At 36.1% G+C, this 16,081-nt stretch overlaps 1 protein-coding gene across 1 annotated transcript in view; it reads right to left on the bottom strand.

Annotated features, from left to right (window-relative positions):
* LOC140165632 (uncharacterized) overlaps window positions 1-16,081 on the bottom strand; it is a 361,058-nt gene that overhangs the window by 6,422 nt on the left and 338,555 nt on the right. The window contains 9 exon segments of the mRNA XM_072188920.1: window positions 296-436; window positions 792-882; window positions 7,051-7,133; window positions 7,590-7,717; window positions 9,904-10,029; window positions 11,237-11,367; window positions 12,287-12,552; window positions 13,811-13,882; window positions 14,847-15,082. Of these exon segments, the coding sequence (XP_072045021.1) occupies window positions 296-436; window positions 792-882; window positions 7,051-7,133; window positions 7,590-7,717; window positions 9,904-10,029; window positions 11,237-11,367; window positions 12,287-12,552; window positions 13,811-13,882; window positions 14,847-15,082 (1,274 nt within the window).

Raw genomic sequence — 16,081 nt, 5'->3', positions numbered from 1 at the left:
TTCAACCTACCATGGCGATTTCTACCATGAAGATATCGGGGCGATGACACTGTGCGCCATACACGGTGTTATTATATTAGTCTTATATTTTTGCACCTTATATAAGCCAAACAAACTTTATTTCATAAATGATAAGCAACAACTTCTTAACATGTCTTTTCATCGCAACAATTTTAGTAAGGGAGCAAATAAGAAAAATAACAAACATATTTGTAAATCTCAAAAAATTGGCAGGGATGATATACATGTTATCTATTTTACTTGGCCTTATTGAAACAACCAACACATGACTTACAATTCCTCGGTGGATGAAGTACATTTCATTAGCAACATCTCCCTGCCTTACTATATAGTCGTTGGGCATGAATAGAACTTGTCTAAGCATCAGAGATATCGAACGGAAAAAACTCTCATCTGCTTCTTGGAATAATGGCACCTACAATGAGAAGGATACAGTCAAAAAAACAATAACATACATAACAATATAGACATCACAAAACTTCTGAACCAAGTATGCTAGACCTTTGGTATTTTCATTTTATTTATGATAGCCTAATTATGTTTGTTTAAGGTAATAGTAACTATTTAGTAACTCAATTCTCAAAAATGTCTCTTTTGGCCCCCATGGAGCAGATCATGTCACATAGATAATAGATATTTGCAAAACAAGATTTAAAAAAATAACCTAATATGTTTTCACACAATAACAGACATAACATTTCAAGAAGTGTTAGGTGATATTGTTACAAAAAATAAATTCTTAAAAAGTTAAATTCTTATTTATTTCTTACCTTTCTTAAATTTTCACCATTAACATTAAGGGAAAGCTCTGTCTGCATACAAAATGGTGCATCCTTAAATAGATTATGCTGGTCGATACCCCTACGCAAAAATGAGAAATAAAACATTTGTGATGAAAGAATTGTAGTCTGTAACTGACAAATTGTGAACAATGAAGTCATACAATTGAATACCTGAGTGGAAGAAGGGCCCAACTCCATTTTTTACAAAAATGAGTTAGACCCACCATTTTATTGCCAGCAGACTGTTCTTCCTTGTGTGTGAAAGATGAGCCAAAATCCACTTTCTAAATAGTCTTCCACGTACACTTAATCATGGCTTTCATGGAAGAAAGGCCCAACTCCATGGAGTTGGGCCCTTCTTCCACAAATATTGGGTTAAAGAAGAATTTTGTTCATCCATGAAATCTGCTTTCCACAGCAATAAACTTTCTTGCTAACATATTACATGCTTATACTTGTGCAATAAATGGACAATTTTCAAATTTCTGTAGCTATTTATAACAAATCTGCTTATGGAACTGGCACTTGCAGTATATGAGTGGAAGAAGGGCCCAACTCCAGCTCGTATTAAGATCTGTACCGTTGCCATGGTGTTATGACCAACGTATACACCAACCTTACTGATGGCCTAGGGACAGAATACCCTTTACTACCAGGTTCACACAAAGTAAACACAGTACACTGTAGTTACTATTTCAGAACAATAAAACACTAGTAACATTTATTTTGGGGTTAAGTACATCATCAGGTGGGGCTTTAACCATGTTAACCTGCTTCACAAGTTATAATACACATACACAATCATATAATGTATAGCATACTAGCATAGAGTAAGCATATTAATATGTTATCATTGGCAGTGCCATCATTGTGGCATGAGATGATCTAGAGTCATTTGTTATCCATATCATGTCTTGATCTGTAGTTGGGAGTTTCCATGAAGACTAGTCTGTACTCTGTAGCCAGTTAATGCATGCTCGCAGTTCGCGTTTTCGTGTACACTACTCAAAGTCATGTCATGACAGAATCAAATAACACAGCACAGCTAGCTTAAGCTTAACAGCTCCTTGGAATGGTTTCATACCAACGTATAACTTTACCTCCACTAGGTTCTTGAATAACTGCTAAGTCTTTCTGGTGAATCCCCTGTATTTACATTGCAAATGTTAGATATAAAAATCTGCAACTATCTCAGCCCATGTGCCATCCGTGTTGCTCAGGTAGGCAGCCATTTTGATCTCCACTATTTTCAGTCTGTAGGCAATTAAGCCTGTCTCCCAATTACTAGTAGCTGGCAGGGGGTGTCTGATGCTGGATGCTCAATGCCTCAATCAATCCTATGATATACCAGTGGACATCACACCTCCCCCTTAAAAGAGAAGTTTACATGTAATGAAAACTTCACACTTTCTTTAGTGTTTTACTTCATAACTGATTACTTAGTATATTATCCTGTAGTTGTTATACCTGAACTTTTTGTCAACAAACACCTTGACTGTATAACACTACATAAACTATAAAATGTTGACATTGGTTCATGACCATGTCACTGCTTTTCTTTTTAAAAGCAATTTTTGTTTGATAACAAAACTCAAAGTTTTATACAGCACAATTAATAGAAAAATTTGAATGCCATGAAAACTTAACTTTGAACATGTTCCATACATGTGATCTACTTGAAAAGTACACTGCTTTCCTTTTTAAAAGGAATTCTTGTTTCACACACTGTTTATGGCATTTGGCAATGTTAATTTAATTGTGTGCTCTTGATAGGGCATCTGTTACCTCATTGTCTCTCCATTTAACATGCTTGGCATCCAGGGTATACTCTTGTTTGAGTGGATTTACCATGTAGGGATACTGTTTTATGGGTGCAAAACCACCTGCATGTACATCAAGATCATGGTATGTCAAGTCAGTTGTAGTTGTCAGGACCTTTTCACCTGGTTTAAATACTCTGTTCTCAGCTTCCTTGTCATACCATGTTCTCATTTTGTCTTGACTCTGTTTGAGATTTTCATGTGTCAGACTTATGACTACATTACATGTACTATCCACCACTACTTGATTATAGACTCTCCATTCTTGGTCAACTTTTGTATCTGGAGGTCTGTATCTCCTCACAAGAACCTCATTTACTTTGTACAAACATACAGGGACCTCATTTGTTTCCTCTGTCATTGATCTTTGACCTATGTTTACTAGTTTTGGGTCCTTCTCTTGTTCACTAACCAGTTTTTCATGGTTACTGGGGTACTGTTCACAGTCCCTATGTTTCTCAGATTTTGTAATTACATTGAATACATTGGGATCTGATTTCCCCATAACAATAGGACTTGATTGTGCATCCTGATCATATACATGTATTTCAGAAAGAAAAGTGTCCTCTAGGTCTGGGACTAAGTCATTTTCCCTTTTCTGACTTTCATGTTTTTCTTGAGCACTCTGTAAGGGCTCCATAATTTCTTTGTTTGCTTGACAACTCATGGATCTGGGAACAAAACCTGATGGGAAAACATAATTTTCTTCATCCCTATCAGTTTTAATCACTGATTTAGTAACTACATGTATGTGATCAGGCACTTTATCAGGTAGTACTTTTTCCTCAGTAAAATCATTATCCAAGAGTATGTTTGCAGCATCTATGGGCAGTTCCTTTTGCACTCCCACTTTATATGTTTTTGACACCAAGTCAGTCTGTACCTCAATTATGTGAGGGGGATTACTAACAATATCCATCCCAATATCAGGGACCAGCACATCCTCTCCAGTGGAAGATTTCTCTGAAAATGACAAGGTGCTTTCCAAATTTGCACTCTTGCCACAAGCTGTATCCTTAATTATTTCTATGGGCTTTGGATCTGATTTGTCATTTGATAACGACACACTAATTCCCTCACTCACCAAAGGTTCAAACATTTCACTAACTTCTATTGAGTCAGATTCCTTTTGTAGGACTTTTTGGTTTTCATTGGGGAGATTCTCATTAATATGCACAGGGTCTACACACATTACAGGAGATGAACAATTTTGTTTCTCATGAAGTTTCCAACATTGGGACATCAGGTGCCCTTTCTTATGGCAGTGATAGCAAGAAGGCCCTGATTTAGGCTTACTTTCATAGATAACTTTTTGTTTACTAGGGTCACTGGGAACTTTTGTACTTTTTGTATCATGAACCTCAGATGACCAAACTTTTTCTCCATGTTGTGTGCTGCTTCTTAATTCCTCATAGGAATTTGAGTGTGAAAATGGCTTTGCCACTCTTGTTTTGTACTGTGAAATGAGCGCATACTTATTCAGGATGGCCTGCTTTACCGTAAGGTAATCTGCATCAGGTAAACAGTAAAATACCTCATAAGCTTTACCCACCAAAACACTCTGAAGTAATAAGCACCATTGGTCTTTTGGCCAGGAGAAACTGTTGGCAATTTCCTCGAAATGTATGAAATATTTGTCTACTTCGCATTCATTGAATTTTGGTACCAACTCGATATGTTCAGTGACATCAAATGTACTCTCTTTGAATACTAATTCTTGTTTCAATTTCTCATGCTCAAGTGACCATTTCATTTCTAATTGTTTCATCCTGAATTCTTCCTCCATTTTTAACTTTGCCATGTTTTCTTGTGCGGCAGTTTTCAATTTCTGCATTTCAATTTCATGTTGTTTCATCCTGAATTCTTCCTCCATTTTTAACTTTACCATGTTTTCTTGTGCTGCAGTTTTCAATTTCTGCATTTCAATTTCATGTTGTTTCAGTTTTACAACATCCACCTCTACATGAATTTGGACTTCCATTTTCTTATCCAAATATTTTTCATCAAGAATATTCTTACCAACCAATACATCTATGAGATCATTTTTAATTACTTGCTTTCTCATTGGCTGTTTAATATCCAATTCATAATATTGGACTAATGACACTAACTTAGGTCTACGTAACTGGTCAAACTTTTCCCATGTTACATCCTTAATGAATTCTTCTGGTTTAAACTCCATGATGATGATTCTGATTAAACCCAATTTTTACAGTGTATTTATTTCTTTACGTTACAGTGTACTGTAATTTTAATTCAATATCTCAGAACACGAGCCCCTGTTTCTGGTAGGGCTCCAAATTACTTAATTCATTCCCGGACGTGAGCCCCCAATTCTGTTATGACCAACGTATACACCAACCTTACTGATGGCCTAGGGACAGAATACCCTTTACTACCAGGTTCACACAAAGTAAACACAGTACACTGTAGTTACTATTTCAGAACAATAAAACACTAGTAACATTTATTTTGGGGTTAAGTACATCATCAGGTGGGGCTTTAACCATGTTAACCTGCTTCACAAGTTATAATACACATACACAATCATATAATGTATAGCATACTAGCATAGAGTAAGCATATTAATATGTTATCATTGGCAGTGCCATCATTGTGGCATGAGATGATCTAGAGTCATTTGTTATCCATATCATGTCTTGATCTGTAGTTGGGAGTTTCCATGAAGACTAGTCTGTACTCTGTAGCCAGTTAATGCATGCTCGCAGTTCGCGTTTTCGTGTACACTACTCAAAGTCATGTCATGACAGAATCAAATAACACAGCACAGCTAGCTTAAGCTTAACAGCTCCTTGGAATGGTTTCATACCAACGTATAACTTTACCTCCACTAGGTTCTTGAATAACTGCTAAGTCTTTCTGGTGAATCCCTTGTATTTACATTGCAAATGTTAGATATAAAAATCTGCAACTATCTCAGCCCATGTGCCATCCGTGTTGCTCAGGTAGGCAGCCATTTTGATCTCCACTATTTTCAGTCTGTAGGCAATTAAGCCTGTCTCCCAATTACTAGTAGCTGGCAGGGGGTGTCTGATGCTGGATGCTCAATGCCTCAATCAATCCTATGATATACCAGTGGACATCACAATGGAAACATCATATATGATTTCGAATGTATGTAATACTGCATGTCCATGTATTAAAGGTCCCCTGAAGATAAAAACATTCTGTCTATAAAACTTTTCCAAATATTATGTTTTTTGTTAATATCTTGAAAACAGTTTTGATGGAGTTGGGCCCTTCTTCCACTCAGGTATTCAATTATTAGTATGTAACAGTGCAGGATGTTGGTTGGATGAGGTTCTTTTCAAAGGCAATTCTTGTTAAGCAATTCTTGTCCCAAATTCAGAACGTGGTAATTTCTGATTTCTTTCGATCCGTTTATATCTGGCCAAGACTGGTTCTTCTTCCAAAATAGTACAGTTCCCACATAGCGTATACCGTAAAAACTTGATAGTTAGCATATGTGCTTACTATCGAGCGCTTTAAAACATGCAAACATGAAGAGCCCCATCCACAAAAGTGTAAAGGGTTTTAAGCAAATCATTGTTGTTATATACGAACAAATAATTCTGCAAATGTGTGTCTCAACCCCATAAGCTCAGTTGGTAAAGCACAAGAATTTGGCAGAGTTTCATGTTTTCAAAGCTCTCGATAGTAAGCACATATGCTAACTATCGAGTTTTTACGGTAATCGTACAGTAGAGAGAGAGTACACAATTTCAGCCAATCAGAGCTCCAGATTGAGTGGCATGAGATTCAGATTAGTCTTGATCATCAGACATCCTTTATCAGTGAGGAGAGAAGTAAAGAAATAAATTACGATTGAATCAACCTAGTTCTTCAAGACCATCTTTATTTGACTGAATCCATTAAGCCTAAATATTATAAGTGCAACATTCTTTATCAGTGAGGAGAGAAGTAAAGAAATAAATTACGACTGAATCAACCTATAGTTCTTCAAGACCATCTTTATTTGACTGAATCCATTAAGCCTAAATATTATAAGTGCAACATTCTTTTGAAAAAGTCCCAGAAAGCATCATTTTCCCATGCAGCACACAAACACACTCCACCAAGACACACTCTCAAATACACCCCCCGACACACACACACACACATTTCAAATACGCCTGTTTACAGTGGTGTCCACAGGTTTTCAAAAGGAGGGGGGGGGCACTTGCCACAAATAGGTAAATCCCGAATCTTCACTCGACTTACCAGTAATATTGGGGGGGGGGGCAATGCCCCCCTTTGTGCACGCCACTGTCTGTTTATGCTGCAAACTTAGCATCAGTATTTATCAAACACATTTCACTCAAGTTAACACAAACTTGTTGGTTTATTTCACTCAAGTTAACACAAACTTGTTGGTTTATAATCAGCGATTAATTACATGTACTTACTTGTTACGCATCCACAGATAATCAAAATATTTGACAACATTATTCTTCATTTTACTGTCTAGTCTCATGTCTTTCATTTGGTTCTGAAAAGAAGACAAAATAAAAACTATAAATGTTTAAACAAGGGTAACTCACTATTGGTTTTTTGCATCGACCCCCACTAGGGGCTTTGCCACCTGGACCCCAGCAGGGGCCCTAAGGTGGGCCCCTGCACCCCACCCTTATGTGTTCGCGCTAAAAAGGTCCACTTTTTCTAAATTTGCACCCCACAAAAAATCCTGGGTACGGGCCTGTGCATCACTGACTTTATTTGGCTTACTTATTGGTAAATACAGTGGCGTAACCAGGACTTTTTCAGAGGGGAGAGGGCAAAGGGAAAAGGTCAACTTTCAAGGGGAGGGAAATGCATCAAAAATGGGGTAAAAGTACAAAAAGGGCCTAAAAAATCTTTAATATCAGGATGATCAGCATCACAAATACTGTTACTCTATGATAAGATGAGATGAGGTAATTATTTAGACAATACACTACATGATTACCTTGACAGCAAGTAGTCTTTCCTCATAGCTGACCCTTCCGGCCTCCTCGTTGGCTAATGTGGAGGCAATGTTACCCAAAACGGAACCAAAGAGTAACTGACCAAGCACCATTACAAGACTGGCAAATACTGTAAACAAAGCATAAGCAATAATAAGCTAGCGCCAAGGGAGTTCTTGCATACTAGCATAATACATTTATGTAATGACTGGATGTTAAGGGCTGGGGTATGAACGTTTGGACAGTATTTATTGTGGGACATTAGAACACATCAGACATATCGAATTGCATTCTGAATACGAAGAATGTCATTCTGATATCAAATAATTTTGATTTTTTGAAATTCGCAATTTAATATACATTTTATGGCAAATCATTAAAAATTTGATATTTTTCAAATTTTTGATATATAACAGTACTCGAAGTAAATTATATAAATCTAATGACATATTCTTAAAGTGTATGTAGATGGGATGAAAAGCCCGACGATCAATTGAAAATTTTGACCTTTCATTATTGAAGATATGGATTTTTTTCCCAAAACACCCAAAAAAAATAGGTCTTTTTTTTTTTTTAATCCATATCTTCAATATGAAAGATCAAAATTTTCAATTGATCGTCGACTTTTCATCCCATCTACATACACTTTAAGTATAAATCATCAGATTTATAAAATTTACTTCAGTACTGTTATATATCAAAAATTTGAAAAATATCAAATTTTTGTAATTTGTCATAAAATTTGTATTATATTGTGATTTTCAAAAATGAAAATTATTTGATATCAGAAAGACATGCTTCAGATTCAGAATGCAATTCGATAGGTCTGAGGTGCTCTCATGTCCCACAAAAAATACTGTCGAAACGCAATAAACGCTCATTCTAGATCCCTTAAGACTGTTTGTAATGTTGGTGTGATGGGCTATTCCATTTAAAATCCACACTACCCCTGTGCAAGATTTTGGGTGTATAAATTTCAAATGGAATTAACACATTAGCAGCTCCATTTGAAACTTGCACTCCCTCAAGGAAAGATTCAGGTTGAATCTTTTTCAGAGGGGGTATAAAATTCAAATGGAGCTGCCTAATGCCCTCACTCCATTTGGAATTCATACTCCCCCTCTGGCAGATATTTTAAAAATCTTCCACAAAGGTAGTGTGGATTTTAAATGGAATAGCCCGATGTGATGTCACACCAAGTAGTTCTTCCACTGCAATGAGCTATTATACGATTTCCGTCAAATTTTAATTTTGTTATTCTTTACCCAAAATGCTAAAATAACATTAGTAATAACTGCCGGGAAGGGTTTCTGACCATTTTAAGCTGAAATAACAAGGTAAAGTGAAAGAAACCCCACTGGTTATTTTGGCTGTTTGAAATGGAGTTCTATGGTGGACATAATATGACTTGCTCAAAATTGTTCTGTTGACCTACAAACACAACATATTTGGCTGATTCCATTTAGGTGCAAGTTGATATTGGTAAACATTACAAATGTGCCAAAAATCAGGTTTGAAAAAATTAACCAATTTCATATTATAAAATCGTACATAATGGCTTTAAAAGATTGTCAGACACGAATTAGGTGTGGTTTTTTTTCTGACTTTATTATAAAATGACCTTGAATTATAGAGTATAGAGCTCAAGTTTCAAAACTCAAACCCATTGTTTACAATTTTGACTCAAAGCACAGCAAAGGTGTGCTCTTTTAGGGTGTTATTTTTAAACATGGTCCCATGTCTAAGGATTTTTTGTAAAAATATCCCCAAATTTGCTGTTTTAGATGATTCTTCAAACTGTGAAAACTGCACCCCAATGTCTAAGGATTTGTTGTGAAAAACAAACCCATTTGAGTGACAAGTCTCATAGGGCTGGTTTCTTGAAGCATGGCTAGTGGTCAGGCTTCCTAAGCCATCAGGCTTCAGCCCAATTAATCCTATATACCAGTAGGCCTACTCATAATTCCACATCGTAGGCCTACATCACCAGAAAAGATAAATAAATAAAATTGTTCCACGATGGTAGGGTTAGCCTGTTAGCTTAGGAAGCCTGACCATTAGCCAAGCTTTGAGAAATCGGACCATATACTTCAACATGGAAGTACCATCCATGTATGCATTAGGGTGTGTGAGAGGCCTCAGACAAAAAAGAGGAAAATTACTTTAAAAAGCTGAAAAACAGCATAAAATCAGGGTAAAAATGCCAAATATATGGGCTGAAAATAAAAGAAAACACATCAATTTTGGCAATAAAAAGAGCTGAAATAAGCTTAAAAGCTGAACTTTCACACCCTTGAATTGAGGACTATGACTTACTCATTTCAGTAAGTGAATGTGCATGTATATCACCATAACCTGTGGACGTTAGTGTAGCAACACACCAGTATAGACAGTCACAATATCTGTCAAATATCCCCACGTCTGCTCCTGGATCCAAGTAACCTAGTCAACAAAACATTCAATCAAATATTTATTGCAGTTCATTATCTACCATTATTATATACATTGTAATACGACGCTTTTAGCTATACCGCAAATTTTTAATACTGCACGGTAACACCGGGCAAGATATCTTGATACTGAACGGGCTCGCACATTTTGTGTTGCCGCTCGCAACTCGTAGCACGTTACGCGGCATAACTCGTGCGCGGAGAGACCAAAGCAGGCGTAATTGATTGAGTTATGCAGTTTGTTGTTTTATACAGCTGGCAAACATGATGAAAATGATTACACTAAACGACTGGATTCCAAATGGCACCAGTATGTTTAGTTTGGTACTTGAAAAGCTTCATATTATATAATAATAATAATAATATTGGATGGCTTTATTTCGGGTTGTATGAGAATAAACTGCACTTGCCATGAATGATATTCAATTCGCCGTACCGGCTCATTGAATATCATTCATGGCACGTGCACTATATTCTCATACATGTACAACCCTCAATGCCATCCAATATTATATAATCCTTTGCTGAAATATGACAGAAGTACACAAGTGTTGTTCCCATTGTAACAATCCAATAGATACAGGGTTTTATCCTTTAGTTGATAAGAATTCTGCAGTCTCATTGGTCAAACACCACAAGGATAAAAATCTGTATTACCTGGGTACTCCTCATTAATATACAGGCAGTTCACCTTTCCTGTATTACCTGCCTAGTCCTAACAGGCCCGCGTCTGCGTAACATGACTGCACTGTTCAAGCAAAGAAAAAACTGGCCTTCTTTTCAGTAAGATTATCAAACTAAATTCCTTCAACAAAGTTTGCAAACGAGTTGGAAGATAATAGAATTCATGTTCATTAAAGGATAAAATCGTTACACCCTGTTTGTTCTCATAAAATACAGGAAAATATCTATGGTCTGGTGCTGTATTCCATTCAGCCATTGGCTTCATGGAATGCAACACTAGACCGTAGATATTTTCCTATATTTTGTGAATAAACATGGGGTAACTAATGATATCTGCTATATGAAATTCCTACTCCCTTTTGGAATTCATTGCATTGGATAAAAAGCCTGATGGATAGATAAGTCTATTGTTGGTCTAATACCATTTCGTCTAATTCATGTTTACTCTATATTCTATTTCCAGAAATTGACAGTCAATCATGATGAAACCAATTAGGCTTGGGTGCATAACTTACCTATATTTTCAGCCCATGTACCATTATAACATCTACCAAGAGGACAAGCAATCATGTACCAGATACTGGCAAATAAATGGATAATAATCACCAGCATCACAAAGAACTTGGTCAGACGTACATGTAACATGCTGCAATGCAATCACACAAAATAATAAATAATTCACATGAGTTTCAGTGGTCATTTCACAATCATTAAAAAAATAATGTAAAATTAAGTGTACTGACAATCCAAAAGCACTTATTTTAAGTACATGGAGCAGCATGGCACACTGGTTAAGGGGGCTGTCTTTGATGCAAGAGGGCCCCAGTTCAAATCCACTCTCCCTGTGGTTCATCTGGAAAAGTCAGTCAGTCAGTCAGTTCCCATCAGAGTGATGCCCAATTGTTGGCTACACTTGCAAAAATTCCACGACCTGCTATCTCCAACAATCTCCTTTAAACCATGTCACTTGGCTTGGTTAACCCCCTGAGCACTACCTGCCGATCTAACATTGCCTCTGATTGGTCAATTACATGATATATTCATTTTAATCACCAATAAGAATGGAGCTTTACAAATAATTCACCCCAATTTTTGTGTGTGGTGAAATCATTCTAACAATGTTGCTGATTGGTCCAATTGATAATGAAAACTTCTTTTTGGCCAATCGGCAGGTAGTTCTAATGGGGTTTTGTCAGCATTATATCTCTGATTGAATGCCTAATCACACACTCTTTGTCAGAGTCCTTTACTTTTTTACTAATGCAACATATGCTCTGCAAAATACAAAAGTTGTATCCTGATTGGCTATAATTGAACCATGTCATGAAATATCATAATGTGCTTCGAGGGTGCACCATATTTTTCTCATGAACTTTGGATCACAGGAAAAAAAAGTTTGGTAAGCTCTGGACTAATGTAAACCATAACAATCACTACAGTCAGTCAACTCTGAAGTCCAAAGTACTGACTCAGCAGAGACGCAGCACTGTGCACTGTTTACACACTGTATACGCGTGAGTTGTCACTTTGTACTTCAGAGTGGACACACTGTAAATCCAACTTACTTAATATTTAGTTCTTGCTCCCAGCTATCAAAGAACTGGTTCACGCGCACAAGGCGCAGTAGATGTATTGTCCTGAGAAATGTGAATGCAGTGAATCTCATGGTGTCATCCGGGAAGCACAAAGCAAAGATATCCAGGGGTAAAGTAGCCACCATATCAAGTGGAAAACTAGAAATAGTTTTGAGATATTGTCTAGACACTTTATTAAAATCTGTTTCAAGTTCTCCATACTCGTCTGCACAGCTTACGTGGAATTTGATGTAAATCTGCAATCAATCAATCAATCAATCAATCAATCAATCAATCAATAAATAAATCAATTTTATTTGACAAATCGTCACTGGGCGGGAAAAACCTCATATGTACATTTGGCCCTTGAATATGGATGAAGCAAACCCTACAATATAAAATCTACACCTACAAGGCTTTATCCATGTTCAAGGGCCAAAAGTAAATATGAGTTTTTTCCTGCATGTACTTTGGCCCTTGAACATGGATGAAGCAAACTCTTCAATATAAAGTCTACACCTACAAGGCTTTATTCATGTTCAAGGGCCAAAAGTATATGAGGTTTTTCCCGGCCAGTGACGAAATACTGCACATACAGTGTGATCAAAACAAACAAACAAACAAACAAAGAATGTTAACCAATAAGCTAAATAGTAGCCTAAAGTTACAATAAAATTAATGCATATTCATAGTATAAAAAATATAAATACGATTGTCATTCTAAAAAAAGGACTAGAAACACATAACCATGTGCTGACAAACCCACGTCATCAATATTTCAGGTCAAAGGTAAAGCTGTTCAAGCACACAAGTTGGAAACAAAATATTTGATAAAATCACTACCATTCTCATCTTGTGTAGGGTGATCACACCGCTCTACAGGTTGTTTTTTTACCTTGATAAAAATATCAAAGTGCAAAATGGCTTGAACTAATCATGGAACACTCTTTTGTGATCATTTAAGGTTACAAATATGACCTATCTCTAGGATAAGAGAGAAATGCAACCTCACAATTTTTGCTGTGAATTTCGCTTTTTAGTGCTTTTCTCGCCTTTAAAAGATTTCTACCACAAAAATCTATTTCTGTGCCGCATGTTTGCAAAATTTAACAACCATTACAACTGAATAAGCTTAACTCATTAATCAAAGTTCTTGATATCTGATCCAGAAATTGCACTTACTTTGTGTACGTTTCAGCAACACTGTTGCCTTTGTCAACACTTGATGAGGAGTGATTCCTAGTAGCGTCGGTTGCCAGTAGGAATCACTCATCATCAAGTGTTGACAAAGGCCACAGTGTTGCTGAAACGTACACAAAGTAAGTGCAATTTCTGGATCAGTTATCAAGAACTTTGGTTAATGAATATACTCTACCGATCCTGATGAATTTGTTCAACCATGAATAAGCGTAAGTTTGATTTTCTAGCCTAAGTTTACAAAAACAGTTCATTTTCCGGCACATCCAATCAACAACACTTAACAGTAATATTCTATAATACAGAAGAAAAACTTACCTCAAATATAAACACAGCCTCACAAATGTAACTAAAAACTAAGATTTCAGTACTTTTCACTTGGAAAAAGGCCTACAAAGTTGGAAACAAGAAAACAAAAATTATCTCAATACAGAACAACTTAAAATGATGATCAATACAAGTTAAGACTGATATTGGCATGCCCTTTTTATATAAGGCCTAAAAAAAATTGTTTGATTGGTGTAACATAAAATTTTTTTTAGGGTAGGTAGGTCGGGATTTTTTTTTTACTTACTTTTTAAGCTGTAAATTTTGTTTCATAAAAGCTTTGGAACTTTTTTCTTTTAAAAAAAAATTTTATTTGTTTTATTTATTTTTTCAAATTTTATTTATTTTTTTGAAAAAATAAATAAAAAAGTTAGGGTCGGGCCTAATTTTAGGGTAGGTCGGGTTACGCCAATCAAACAATTTTTTTTTTAGGCCTAAGGAGAAATTGGATTTTGTTCACAATTAGAACCTAAAATACTGTTAAGATTCACCTAAAGGCATATAGGTTCCCTTGGGCAAAAACTAAAAGTGCCCTCCCGTAAAAATCCCACCATCATATAGTGCATGGACCATTAATTCTTGTTGTGATTTTCTGAGGAGGGAACTATCTACCTTTATGTAAAATTATTGTACTGTAAGGTAAAAGAAAAGGAGCCCATGTGTACCATTAGGCGAATCTTTAAGGTATGTGTTCTTTCAGTTGATGAAGAAATATTTTTGGTAACTCAATATTTTCTCCCACTTTTGTACATTTTTGTTTTAACAATTGAATCACTTTGCTTTAGTAACAAAAATGAATATCAAATCAGCAAAATAAGTTAAAAATCCGAATTATTAAGTCTGAAATTTTAAAAGCGTCACATAACCAATAATATATTAAGCTTTGTTTGGGATGTCTCTTCAATGTGTGATGAGGGTGTGTGTATTTTTGAGGTGGGGTGGGGGTTAGGTGCAGTCTGCACATATTATTATATCACCCTACTACTGATAAATAATACATGTACTACTAGGTGTATATAATACATACCTGATAAATTATGGTCCATGTTGTCAAAAATGTCAGTGCACATGTTACTTGCGAGAGATGGCGCACCACTTTGCTGTCGGGACTCAGCACAAAGCGGTTAACACGGCGCAATGATTCCAGATAATTCTTGTTGCGTAAGCAGCAAAATAGCGAGAATCTTGTCTGGGCTTCATTGGCGCTGTTCTCCATCTCAACTACTGTGGTGGAATCAGGCGCTGTGATGTTGGTACTTGGAGCTACAGAAATATACACACAAAAATATGGTCATCAAAATTTCACACCACATAATCTGTCTGAATCAAATGTTTGCATCAAATTACATTTATTGATCAATTTATAGGAGAGAGCGGACTTGTGTTATTCTTAGCAAATTTCCCTGGCAACTTGCATCTCAAAAACAAAACATTCCAAGTACACACTCGGCGCTAGGTGAAACGCTTGCGATGTGCAACGGGCACACAGTCCAGTGACCTAATTTGATTGATCTGCGCAGTTGTTTTCACCGGCACTTGGTTGTTTTCACCGACATGATGTAGCTCCGTCCCGGCCTATTGATCATTCCAATTTGTATTTACCCAAGTGTGGTATCCTACTGCAGCTAAGAAATTTCCCAAATGTTGCTGTCAATCTTATTGGTTTTCATTAATAGTGTTCAAAGTGATGACCACTCAAAACAGGGGATTTCCTTTTTTACGTGTTTATGCAAATTACAAATCTAAACAAAGACTAAAATCACAATAGAGTGAGTATCAACATGTTATTTTGAGCATCACAAATAATAACATTGTAATAATTGGATCCCATGATTAATGAATCTCTAGCCATAAATCTAATTATGAAATAATAAATAAAGCTCTGAGAATGCTTCATGTAATGAAATTGAAAACAAGATTTGGATTTTGGTCAACTTCAGACTTTTTAGCTTTAGGCCCCCCCCCCCCCCCAAAAAAAATTGTTTGTTTGTCCACGTCCGACCGACCGTGTACCCTGGTCCCGACTGTGTCTTTTTTTTTTTTTTTTTTGATTTTTTTTTTTTTTTTTTTTTGCATCGATGGGATATCGTATAAAACAGTGGTTAGTACAAATTCAAAGAAAGATAATGTAAAGAAAATGAACAGTATAACATGCAGAACCATCTCAAGAGTTAAACCAGTGAAGTGCTGTGTGTTTTGACTTATTTACCAGTCTTCAAATGGTCAGTTTCAAGTGCAATATCTGTAAAAAAAAAAATATTA

The sequence above is a fragment of the Amphiura filiformis genome, chromosome 12 (genome assembly GCF_039555335.1).
Source record: "Amphiura filiformis chromosome 12, Afil_fr2py, whole genome shotgun sequence".
In the NCBI taxonomy this organism is placed as follows: Eukaryota; Metazoa; Echinodermata; class Ophiuroidea; order Amphilepidida; family Amphiuridae; genus Amphiura; species Amphiura filiformis.
Note: the sequence above shows the minus strand (reverse complement) of the source record. Positions and strands in the feature narration are given on the sequence as shown.